Source organism: Equus asinus, chromosome 22 (genome assembly GCF_041296235.1).
Source record: "Equus asinus isolate D_3611 breed Donkey chromosome 22, EquAss-T2T_v2, whole genome shotgun sequence".
NCBI classification, from domain to species: domain Eukaryota; kingdom Metazoa; phylum Chordata; class Mammalia; order Perissodactyla; family Equidae; genus Equus; species Equus asinus.
The window spans coordinates 31,701,113-31,714,101 of NC_091811.1; the positions used below are offsets into that span (position 1 = coordinate 31,701,113).

At 37.6% G+C, this 12,989-nt stretch overlaps 1 protein-coding gene across 3 annotated transcripts in view; it reads left to right on the forward strand.

Annotated features, from left to right (window-relative positions):
- Positions 1-2,667, forward strand: part of LOC106825571 (solute carrier organic anion transporter family member 1B3-like) — a 78,545-nt gene extending 75,878 nt beyond the window's left edge. For all 3 annotated transcript variants that reach the window (XM_014832447.3, XM_070494218.1, XM_070494219.1), the window contains one exon: positions 860-2,667. In XM_014832447.3, the coding sequence (XP_014687933.1) occupies positions 860-1,070 (211 nt within the window). In that variant the 3' untranslated portion in view covers positions 1,071-2,667. The remainder of the gene's footprint in view (positions 1-859) is intronic.
- The last annotated feature ends 10,322 nt before the right edge of the window (positions 2,668-12,989 follow it).

Genomic DNA, 12,989 nt, shown 5'->3' on the forward strand with positions numbered 1-12,989 from the left:
TTTGAAGACTTTTAAAATATTTCTTTTATCACATTTGGTACACCACAACATTCTATTGCAATTTTAAGAAACTTAAGATTAAGTAGCTCAAAATTATATAATTAATTTCATTCATCTTCAATTAAACTTAATAATTGTTCAAAGTATTTTTTGCAGAAAGCTTATCAACATATAGTTAAAGGTGTCATGAGGCTAGTTAGTGCTTCCTAACCTACTTGGTCAGTGTTCATTGTAATCACAGGAGGAGCTTTAGAAAATACTGATTTCTGTGTCCCACCTTCAGAAATTTTGATTTAATTGGCCATGGGGTTGGCTTGGGCATGGGAGTTTTAAAATCTCCTCAGGTGATTGCACTGTGCAACCAACGTTCAGAATCATAGGAATAGACCATGTGTGCTAGGTAATTTTATGTGGTTTTGTTGAAAACTTCCAGTAGGACACATAGCACAGGTTTGTGGCTTGCATTTAGCCAATAAGCTAAGCGTTAGCTCCTGGCTCAATCTAAATGGATTCAATTTCATTATCTCACAGTCAGTTTATTTCTTTTATAATCTGTTAACATTACATATGAACTAATCTGTCTTTGAGAAGGTTAAACATTCCAAATGTACTTTAGGTTATGAAAAGTACCCTGGTAGATCATTGACCATCCTTAGTTTCTATAGCTTAATATTCTTTTTAAAATAATCAAAAGCTCCTTATGCTTGAATAGAAAGAATCACTAGAATTGCTGCCTTAATATTATGTATAATTTCAAACATCATTTTTTTATTTTAAGGTCTTCTGCATATTGGAGAGCAGCACTGTAAATTGTCCCACGCAATTTAAAATGAAAATTGACCTTTTTCTCTTTTCACAGATATACCTACTGGGGCTTGATGGACAGCTTAAAATTCGCAGCACTGATTTTATATGTTGTACTAATTTTCACTATGAAGAAAAAACTTCAAGGAAAAGATACCAAGGCATCAGAAAATGGAAAAAAAGCCATGAATGAAGCAAACTTAGAATCCTTAAATGATGGACATTCCGTACCTCCTGCCAGAGCAGATGGTGAAACACATTTCTAAGGAGAGCAAAAAATCCTTCTGTTGCTATGTTTCCAACCAATGTTGTATTAATTCAGGAGGATGTTATTTTTGAGAAGTTTCTGCTCCTTTCACTGACAAATCTCACACTCTTTACTTATGATGGAACAATGAATCACCTATGAATTTATAATAATAAACTATAAATGAAAAGGAATCATAGTTCTCATTAGGATATGGCTATGCATTTGTGATTAAGATTAGAATATATGATAATTATAGCCATTCTGATTGGTGTGAGGTGATATCTCGTAGTTTTGATTTGCATTTCTCTAATAATTAGTGATGTTGAGCATCTTTTCATGTGTCTATTGGCCATCTGTATATCTTCCTTGGAAAAACGTCTGTTCATATCCTCTGCCCATTTTTTGATTGGGTTGTTTGTACTTTACTTGTTGAGTTGTGTGAGTTCTTTATATATTTTGGAGATCAACCCCTTGTTTGGTAAATGATTTATAAATATTTTCTCCCAGTTGCTGGATTGTCTTTCCATTTTGTTTGTTTCCTTTTCTTTGCAGAAGCTTTTTAGTCTGATGTAATCCCATTTGTTAACTTTTTCTTTTGTTTTCCCTACCCAAGTAGACATGGTATTTGAAAAGATGTGGCTAAGATCAGTGTCGAAGAGTGTACTGCTTATAGTTTCTTCTAGGATTTTTATAGTTTCAGTTCTTACATTCAAATCTTTAATCCATTTAGAGTTCATTTTTGTGTATGATGCAAGATAATGGTCTACCTTCATTCTTTTGCATATAGCTGTCCAGTTTTCCCAACACCATTTATTGAAGAGACTTTCCTTTCTCCATTGTATGTTCTTGGCTCCTTCCTCAAGGATTAACATGCATAGATGTGTGGTTTTATTTCTGGGCTTTCAATTCTGATCCATTGATCTGTTTATAATTACTAGGACAAAAAACAGCAACTGTCGGAGAGGATATGGAGAAAAGGGAATGCTCATACTCGGCTGGAGGGAATGCAAACTGGTGCAACCACTATGGAAAACAGTATGGGGATTTCTCAAAACACTGAAAATAGAAATACCACATGACCCAGCTATCCTACTACTGGGTATCTACCCAAACAACTTGAAATCAACAATCCAAAGTAACATATGTACACCTATATTCACTGCAGCACTATTCACAATAGCCAAGAGATGGAAACAATGCAAGTGCCCATCATCCGATGATTGGATAAAGAAGATGTGGTATATATACACAGTGGAATACTACTCAGCCACAAAAAAGACACAGCATCCCATTTTCAACAACATGTTTGGACCTGGAGGATATTATGCTAAGTGAAATAAGCCAGGTTGAGAAAGACAAATGCCATATGATTTCACTCATATGTGGAATATAAACAAACACGTGGACAAAGAAAACAGTTCAGTGGTTACCAGGGGAAGGGGGGGTGGGGAGTGGGCGCAGGAGGTGAAGGGGAGCACTTTTGTGGTGACAGACAAGAAATAATGTACAACTGAAATTTCACAATGATGTAAACTATTATGAACTCAATAAAAAAATAAAAATAGGATTCATGGGGAAAAAAGATTAGAATATGTGATTCATGCAAATTTAAAGTGAGAGGTATGGTTAGTACGTAATAGAAGAAAAAGTATTTGCTCAGGTCATTGGAACTCAATAAAGCCAGTGACCAGAAAATAGGTAGAGGTGAAAAAGGAGGAGAAAAATTAAAAGCCCAAGTAAAGAGAAAAGCATAATACCTTTTTTTAAAACCAATTTGAACCATGTTACTCAAGTTTATGTCTAGTATGACGGAGGATTTATGCTATCATGACATTTGTCATTCATATATTGTCAAATATTTCACATACCATATTAATTTCTAATGTGAAATTGTGTTTGCTAGCAACCCCTGATGCATCTTCTTCCAACCTCACATTTAAAATACTGCTGAAGAGTAGAGATAATAAAAAATTTGCAAGATCATAAGACAACATATTACAGAATGTGTTAACTTTCTTTTGGGCCCATGGAAATGGATTAAGAAAAATTGATATTAATCCAGCCCTGATGGCCTAGAGGTTAAAGTTTGGTGGCCCAGGTTCAGTTTCTGGGTGTGGAACCACACCACTTGTCTGTTAGAAGTCATGCTGTGGTGGCGGCTCACATAGAAGAACCAGAAGAACTTACAACTATTCTCAACTATGAACTGGGACTTAGGGGGGATAAAGGAGGAAGACTGGCAACAGATTTTAGCTTAGGGTGAATCTTCCCTTGCAAAAAAAAAAAAAAAAGGAAAAGAAAAGAAAAATTGACATTAACTTGAGAAAGCAAAGTCTATTTGAAAGATGTGTCTTCATTCCATCTCTCTGCTCTCTGGAAAAAGTGGAGTCTGTACCAGATAATTTGCCAGCTGTCTCTCAACTGCATGGTTTTTTGTGTGTTTGTTTGTTTCTGGTGCAAAGAGACATCCTTCACAATCCCACAAGTAGGACCAGAAGGAAAGTGAATGAGAACAAATATATAAATATTGCATTGGTTAGTGACAGTGGCTTTATTACAGTGTATGCTAAAAATTGTAGTTTTTATTCAGAGTAGGTTAAAAGAAATTTTGGAGGGGGTCAGAATCACCTGTAAAACATTTTTTTTTTTAAGAAACCAATCATGTACCCACCCCAGAGATTCTGATTCAAAACATTTGTAATGTAGCCTGACATCTCCTTAAAAAAAAAATCCATATAGAGCCCTTGATAAAGAGATATGGAAAAATAAGCCACATGACAGGAGAAGCTATTCCTGAGTACAGCTAGAATTCCTGAAGCTATTCCTGAGTTCCTGCTAGAATCTGGGAACTGGTCTGGAAGTTACATATATTAACTTGTTCTCAAGCTGTAGACCTGAAAAAAGACTCATCAATCACACAAGCAGAAATTTGGAAAATTTCTAGCACCTACATGCTAAGTTACCATGTAGGAAGTCTGATGGGATCTTGCTTGAGTAAAAAATAAAGAAAAAAAATTATTGAGTTTCTTTCTAAAACATTGCAAAGAAAGTAAAAGCAACATCTCAAATATTTATTTATTCAACAATTATTGAGTGTCAAATATCTGTCTGGCAAAATGAAATATAATAGTAAACAAAAACAAAGAAGGACACTATCTCATAGAGCTTAACTTTAAATGGGAAGAAGACAGTTAACAAAATTAAATTAAAAAATGTCATAAAATTATAAAATGATATAAATTAAAAGAATAAATTTATATTTATAGATGGGATATGTACAGTGAAGGAAAGGAACATTAAAACACATACCTCAGATTATTTGAGGTACTTCAGAATCCAAGAATCCAGAATAAACATTAATCCTTAGCTCAATGGCATTTATTAAACAGGAATACAAATATTAGGGAAAAAAGGGGGAAAATTCAACAGAGTTATGAATAAGATAAGGAGAGTTTGCAAGGAAGTAAAATAATGCAGGAATGTAATTAAAATATACATTGGATGAGGTTAAAAGAAGACAGTGAAAAAAACAAATCAATGGTGAAGTTACATTTGGAAAATTATGAAAATGCAGAAGGAAGATAAAGAAACAAATTGTGAAAGAAGGTAGATGATTTCGAGGACAAATTAAAGCACCAACCTAGGAAATCTGATATTTTTGAGAAAGAAATCAGATATCGAAAAGAAGCATTAGTGGAAGATTTAGAGGAAGGATGCCTTATTGCTCTTCAGAAACACTTGAGCGCACAGCCTGATGTTGCCTATCTGCCTCCTGCCTTGATGCTCGAATCCACTTTCATGCAATGGGGCCTTGGAGAGTGGTGTTTCTTCCTCCTGAAATGCTCTTTTTTTTCCGCTTAATTATCTGCTTCTCAGCGTTCAGATCTAAGCTCAATCACCATTCCGTCAATATCTCTGACTTCACTGGTTACAAATCTTCCAATAAACTTGTAGCAGTAGAGGCCTTCTCAAAATGGTAATTGTACATTTTTTATGATTATTTGATGACTGTCTGTCTTCCCCACTCATCATAACTCTAGGAAGGTAGGAACTGAACTCATTTTACCTGCCTGTTTTTATTCCCAGCATCTACCTTGGTGCCTGACACATAGCAGGTGCTTTATCAATTATTTTTTAATACATGAATCAGCAAATGGATAAATGAAGTCCAAAAATGATAGTTATATAAAATATGAATGATGTAAATCAGAACTGAAAACAACATGCAAAAATAAAATGGTTGCATTAAGGTCATTGGATAAGGAGTGATGGTTTCAGATGTATTGACAATTTTCTTTAATATTTAAAAAAAATTAATTGTAAAATGTGGAAAATTTGTCTTTTGACTGCCATCTGTGTGCTAAACACAGGACATAAAAACATTTATGAAATAGAATCTTTGCCCTTTGGGACCCACAAATGAGGGACAGAAATAAGCATGTAAGCATATGATAATATACACTATAATAAATGCTGTAATAGAATAAAAAATGTTCATATCTCTCATTCATAGGGACTATGCTAATCTCTTTGTTTCAATTTCAACATTTGTATTTCTGGAGATCTTACCCATACAAAATTATTGAGAATTAATCATAACAAATTTGACAGTGACCATGGTCACTTTCCTCTTGTGTGCATTCTACCTTTGCTAAAAAGATTACACTTACCACCTGGGAACCAAAACCAACCTGATGAGCAGATGATTACCCAAGAAGTGTGATTTCGGCAACACCATAGAGTGTTTCAACCACTAACCCACAGATACTCCTCTCACTCCCAATTAATCGCCTTAAACTTGATGTTGCCCCAAGTTCCATCATCAGAAACTTATCCTTTTGAATTAAGACCTTGTCTTCATTTAAACTGCAGGAGATCATACATTATCAGGCACTTAACAGTGTGAATGAGATTCTAATCATTTTTAAGAAATAGATTTTTGATAGGAGTGGAAGTGGAGAATATGAGGATATTCAGAGAGCAAGAGAAAAGGTTACAGAAAAGCAGATTATAAACACCAAAACGTCTTTTGTCTGTGCACCATTTTGTTTAGAACTGATCTCACCAATAACGATTTTATGCGTTTAAGCCTTCTATAAAAATATTCCTTTGAGTCACATTTATTTTAAAAAGTCTTCATTTGGTTAATAATTCTAATAATCTGTTTCCTATCTGAATTCGATCCTGGTGATTGCTTTGTCTATTCAGACCGTGTTTTTTACTGCCTTTTTATTTCTTATAACTTTTTGTTGAAGACCATAAATGTAGTGTAACTGCACAAAATTGAGGTTCTCTTCCCCGATGTGCAAAAACGCGACGAGTAATCATGGAATCAGCCTTTGGTAAAATAATTCAGCGTTCTTCTATGAGATTGACCTGTAGGGAACAGGGGGGTGCCCTCAGACCTGTCTCTCTCATTTAGGATTTGGGGCAAAATTTAAGAGGTTAGGGAAAACAAGCTGGCACTCAGAAATGCTGGTGGGACAGGTTTTGATTGGCAGGCTTCAAGCATTTATACAAGCATTTATGGTGAGGTTCTAAACATTTATGATGAAGTAGGGAAGGAATCGTAGCACCAGATCTTCCTGAGTGATGGATTGCTCGCTTCTGATAAGAGTCCAACTTTTAAGTTCCGGTCATGTCCTGGTCCTTTGGTTCTGTGGTGGGGAGAATCTTTGGTTCTGCAGTCACTTCAGGTCAAGACTTCTTTTTTTAAAAAAAAAAAATGGGCACCTAGGCTAACAACTGTTGCCAATCTTCCTTTTTTTTTTTTAAGTATTGGCACCTGGGCTAACAACTGTTGCCAATCTTTTTCTTTCTTTTCTTTTTTCTTTCTTTTTTTTCCTGCTTTATCTCCCCAAACTCCTCCCCCCCCCCGCCCCCCGCCCTCCGCCCTCCGCCCTCCGCCCTCCGCCCTCCACCCTCCGCCCTCCGCCCTACACAGTTGTATATCTTAGTTGCAGGTCCTTCTAGTTGTGGGATGTGGGACGCCGCCTTAACGTGGCCTGACGAGCTGTGCCATGTCTGCGCCCAAGATCCGAACCCTGGGCCGCTACAGCGGAGCGCACGAACTTAACCACTCAGCCACGGAGCTGGCCCCAAGATTTCTTCGTTTGTGCATGCTCTGGCTATGTGAATTTGCAAATTTTCTGAAAGACAATTTCTTAACCACTCTGTTGATGAGAGATGGGGTCTGTTTGAACTGGCTCTAAATGGACCTGTGGTTACTGTAGTATAGGAGAGTGATATTGAGGTAAATACTTTTTATACTTGGAGATGAGCATGTCTTTCCTTCAGCTGGGCCTGTAGCGTGGGGTTTGCATGAGGAGTAGGGCTGGATTTGAAGTTTGTTGTTGCTATGGTTACCCTCTGTCTGCCAAGGACTTTAAATTCCTCCAGAGAAACCTTATATTTAAGGTCTACACTGATGTGGTTTAAGGCTGCCCCAGGTAGAGAAGCCCAAGGTGACCTGGCCTACATGCCAAACTATATGAGCCGGTGGATTTTTATGATATGAATTAGGGCTGCCCCAGGGAGAGAAGCCCAGGGCATCCTCACCTACCTGCTAATCTATATGACCAGATTCGTATCGAAAGTTATATGACCGCACAATAACCAGACCCCATCTGCACTGAAATCACTTAATGACTTTTTACGCTATCTTTTCTTTTTCCAGTAAAAATAAGTCACGTACCCATGCCTTATAAATTTAGCCCTAACCCTCAACTCAGGGCAGCGGCAGCAGCTCTTCACTGCCCATGGGTCCTGTCCCCATGCTATTCCGTACTATTCTCTAAATAAAAGAGCACCACTGCCAGACCTTGAGAGCCCAAGAAATCTTTCTTTCGACTCTTCCGCTCACCGTCCCCGCATCGTACACCGTACGTGGATTCGGTTCTTCCTTTGAACTGTTATCCAGAAATAATCGGTCCCTTGACAGCTCTGCCAACAGTATTCCACTCTTGCTTTGACGAGATGATTGTTACGGTTGTAGGGGAAGCGATGGAAGAGGGGACCTTAGGCAGGCCCTGTGAACCTGGGTCTTGGGGGTGACCTGGTCCCCCCCAGGAGTGGAGCTTTTTTTCCTTGCTTCCCTTCCCAGCTGCAGGAGTTTTCATCGTGCCCTCAGGCTACAGTTTTTGTGGCTCTTCTCACTGGAGAGAAAGGCTTTTGCTCCTTAGGTGAGAGAGGGCGGACTGGTCCGAGCAGAATTTGCACAGTAGCTGCTGTTCTTCAATCCCGGCCAGCTCAGTGTGCGCTCTCAAGATTCTCTCTAATCTTCCCTGAGATCGCCTGGTGGGTTCCTGGAGGAGTCAGCTGCAAGAGATATAAACCCCCTCCTGTCTGCTGCCTTTAGGGGCTTCACTTTCTCAGGCCAGTCCACACTCGGTCTTTAGCAACTCAAATACAAATTTTCTATCTGAATCATTTTACTGACTTATGTGACGTTGGGTGGCTTCTGCCCAAAATATGGAAATGTTCAAATTCTGTTTCTCCCTATGGGAGCCTATCTCTCTCCAGCTTTCCAGTTAGCTGTTTGTCCAATCATTTCAGCTCATTGATGGGTTCGAGAAAAGTTATAATTTACATTTTATCCAGCTTTTTATTATTGTGAGGGTGTGGGTGTGACACTCTTTCCTGCTCTTTGCGTGTCTGAGCTAAAACCAGAAATCTCACTTTTATTACTTTGATGTAAAGGAAAATGAGTTTCGATTAACTTTATGAATTTTTTAAACCAATTTGAATTATTTGAGAGTAACTCCCTACCTTGTCTTTGCCTAATTCTAGTCAATAGATTCTCCAATAACTAGTGATCAATAAATGACAAGCAATAGCATATATTGGAGTATATGAAGAAGTCATTTGGTGTAAAACTAATTCAGCCTTGTGCATTGTATAACTACTTTAAGCGTTTACTATGTCCCAAAGAACAATGCCCTTTAAGATAAAGACGTAACTTCCTCAACATTAGCATTTCCTTAAGCATAAACATCTCTCCCTAGGCAAGGAATTGACTGCTGGCCTGCTGCGTTCACCTTGTTACCACCCAGATCCAGACCACAGACCTGCTACCTGCTGTGTTCATCAATTGCCAAGTGAATCGCTGTGCCTGTGAGGCAATCTCATGACTGTTGTAAAACAGACATTCTAATGATATGTGACACATGCTCTTTGACTGTATATAACCACTCTGTATACCCTCACTTCTTTGCAGTGCTCCATTCCTTTGTGAATGAACTCTCCCGGGCTATATGGTCCTCATATCTGGCTCATAATAAACTCACCCCAATCTTGATTTATAGACCGGCTATGGATTATTTGCATTGACACTAGTAAATTGTCTATTTGGTAAACAATCCTCAGCATACCTATCGTTCTGAAATAAATCTTTCCTAAAGCAACTCATTCCATAAGCCTAAGTCATCAGGCAAGAAGAGCTTTATTTTGTTTTATTGAGTTTTTCTTCTATCTTCTCAGTTTATTTTTTTTTTAAAGACTGGAAGCTTTTAAAGGATAGTAGGTATAGTTTTGTTAACTCCAGATTTTTAACCTGAAGATTTATCCCTAGTATCTACGCATAAAGAATTCTACTGATATTCTCCTAGAAATACCTTCCATGTTTTAATATGATCTTCTCATTAGTACCAGGTCTCTAAACAACTGAAAAAGAAAATAACAAACAATACCGTTAAGAATGAAGGTGGAAGAAAAAGTGTAATCTTGCAAATACATGTGATATTTTGAATGACTACAAGAACATTTCCAATGTGGCAAACTTGTTAGAAGTTACTAGGTGGATGCCACTGTGGGGGATCAGAATTGGCCACCCCAAAACGTGTCTCTTTGGCATAAGGATTATTTTGGACTGGTTACTTTTAAAAACTGCAGACATGAGAAAAGTTCTGAAAACCAAGTAAAAAGTAGAATTTGCCCTTTGTAAGCGACATTTACATTTATAAGGGAAATATCCATCTGTAAAAGTATCTCCCTCTCTGTGCCAGGAAGAAGGGGGGATGACTTTATCTCTAAAAACTCTCATCAGTACAGAAGGCAAGGACTTAAATCTGCATAATAATCTTACTCTTATTTATTGTGCTTTTCTTTAATCTCCCATAACTGACTCCCTCCCTCAACATCCTCCTTTGTCTTTAGCTGAAGATGGTGTTTAAGATGACAGCCTCCGCCATTTTAGCTAGCTGCTCAGTTTTCCTGAGTGTCTCTCGTGTATACATGTTATAAAACTTGTTTGATTTTCTCCTGTTATTCTGTCTCATGTCAATTTAATTTGTAGCCCAGCCAGAAAGACCCAAAGGGTAGAGGATTTGTCTTTCTCCCCTAAACTACACTAAGTCTGCAAGTGATTTTTCTCACAGGTCTTAAGGAAACATGCAGAATTATGACAAGAATGAGGTTTTCCACTCATATTGAAGCCACTTAAATATATTTTCCCCCATATTAGCCACTCTAAGAAACTTAGCACAGTATATCTTACTGATGGGAAGAATGCGTCTCTCTCCCTCTGTCTCAGGTAACTCCTATTGCAGTCATTTAATTATCAAAAACAATATTGGTGAAGGATGGCTTTTGAATGTCGCAAGGTTGACGTGTCATCAGGATAAATTAAACCATTATTTTATTTGGAAATTTACTTCAACAGGAACTATAGACATCTGAAGGCTAGAATAGTCTTGTGATTGTCTTTTTATTTTACTTTTTAATAATATTTTCTCAAATTTTTCTTAGGGCAAATTGCAAAAAGGTTTCATGCTTTGGTTTTATCATCTACCAAGCTTTACGTCAGTAGCACTTGTTTATAATAGAGCTCTGAGCAGTCCTTGGGCCATTTCTATGATTTGTATCCTATATGAGTTGTGTCTCTCTCCCTCTCTCTCTCTATATATAATAAAACATAATTAATAGATTAATATATATTAATTAGGCTATACCATTGAGAAAGATTAAAAGAAAAGTGTATTGTTTAGAAACATAAAAATAATCTACTCAGATAGTTGTTTGTTGGATCCACAAATCCCTTGAGTAATAAATTTAAAAATTAGACATGTGAGTCATAAATTTTAAAATCACTTCCAAGATTTCCTTTGCCTCCGATGTGGCTGAATAAACTGAAAAACATGTTAAACATACAGTTGATAAAATAAACTCTTTATTTCTTTTCATCCTAGAGGAGTAGATAATATGAAATCAACTTCAGTTTCAAGGTCGCAAGGTAGTGTGATGCCATTTATTAATCTAACCCAGAAATAAGTGAGCTTACTGTGAAACATAACTGGCAATACACATCTACTTGCTAGATATATATCATCCAATATAGTATTCACTTTCTAAATGTATCAAATATCCAACTGTGTTTTTCCCCATCTCCCCTCCCTTCCCTTCTCCGTTCTTTCCCTTTCCTTGTCTTACCCTTCTTTTCTCCATCTGAATAATTCAATATTCAGCCATTAGATGGAGCCAGCCAAGTAGGTATGTAGGTAGGTGAATGTAGAGGGTCACTATTTAAGGGGAACTACAGGGACCTGAGTGGGATGGAAGAGCCCAAGCAGTGTTAGGAGAGTGTCCATAAAAGGGATAGTCCAGCATGGGTGTCAGAATCCAAGTTGGGGGTATATTATTAGTCAGGATTCTCCATGGGAACAAAGCCAACAGGATATAGTTATGTAGAGATCTATCTATCTATCTATCTATCTATCTATCTATCTATAGTAGGCAAGCAGCCTGGAGACCCAGGGAAGAGTTGATGTTGCAGTTCCAGCCCAGACTCAGTTTGCTGGCAGAATTTCCTCTTCCTCAGAGGAGATCAGTCTTTGTCTATTGTGGTCTTCAACTGATTGGTTGAGGCCCACCCACGCTATGAGAGATAATCTGCTTTACTCAAAGTCTACTGATTTAAATGTTTATCTTGTCTAAAAAATACCCTCACAGAAACATGTAGAGTAATGTTTGACCAATTATCTGGGTACTGTGGCCTAGCCAAGTTAACATACAATGCTAACCATTACAGGGGTAAGGAGGACATCACACATGGGGCATCCTAGCATGGATGTCAGAACCTGAATAGAGTGAGGAAGATATCCATGTGAGGGGAAGTAGGGGGAGGTCTGATGTGAAGGATTGGAACCTGAGTAGGATGAGAAGGGTTTCCAGGTAGGAGAACAGCCCAGTAAATAGTGTTGGAATCTGAATGGAGTGAAGAGGGCATCTGTAAGGGAGAGTGTGACACCAGCAATGGGCGATTGGGTGGAACCAGGGACAGGAGATTGGTCGCCAACAGCACACTGCCGTAAATACTTTAGCTTTATAGGCCTTACTATCTGGCAGTGGGCTTCTCCAACTGTATTCTTCTTCAAGATTGCTTTGGTTATTTTTGGCCCATTACAGTTCCATGTGAAGGTCAAAACAATCTTGTCAATTTCCACATTGGAAAAGGTACTGGGACTTTGTTTGAGATTTCACTGAACCTATAGATAAGCTTTGGGAGAACCAACATCCTTACAATATTAAATCTTTCAATCAATGAACATGATGATATAGGTCTTAATTTCTCTGAATACTCTTTTGTAGTTGCGGGGTAAAGGTCTCAGGCACCTGTTATGAGATTTATTCCTAGGATTTCAGTGTGAGGTTTTTCTAATGTTATACTACATAGTATGCTTTACTAATGTCATTTCCTAATTGCTAGTGATATATCAAAATCGACATCTGGTTTTGTGTATTGCTCTCATATCCAGTGAACTTTATAAAATTCACTTACGAATTTTGACAATTTATCTGCAGTAACTTTTGGATTTTCTGCATATACAACAAGTCATAGGCATTTTTATTATTTATTATTTCTTTTTTTATCCTTACAGATTTTAATTCTTTTTCTTCTGCCGTTTCCCTGGCTAGGATCTGCAGTCTAGTGTTAAATAGA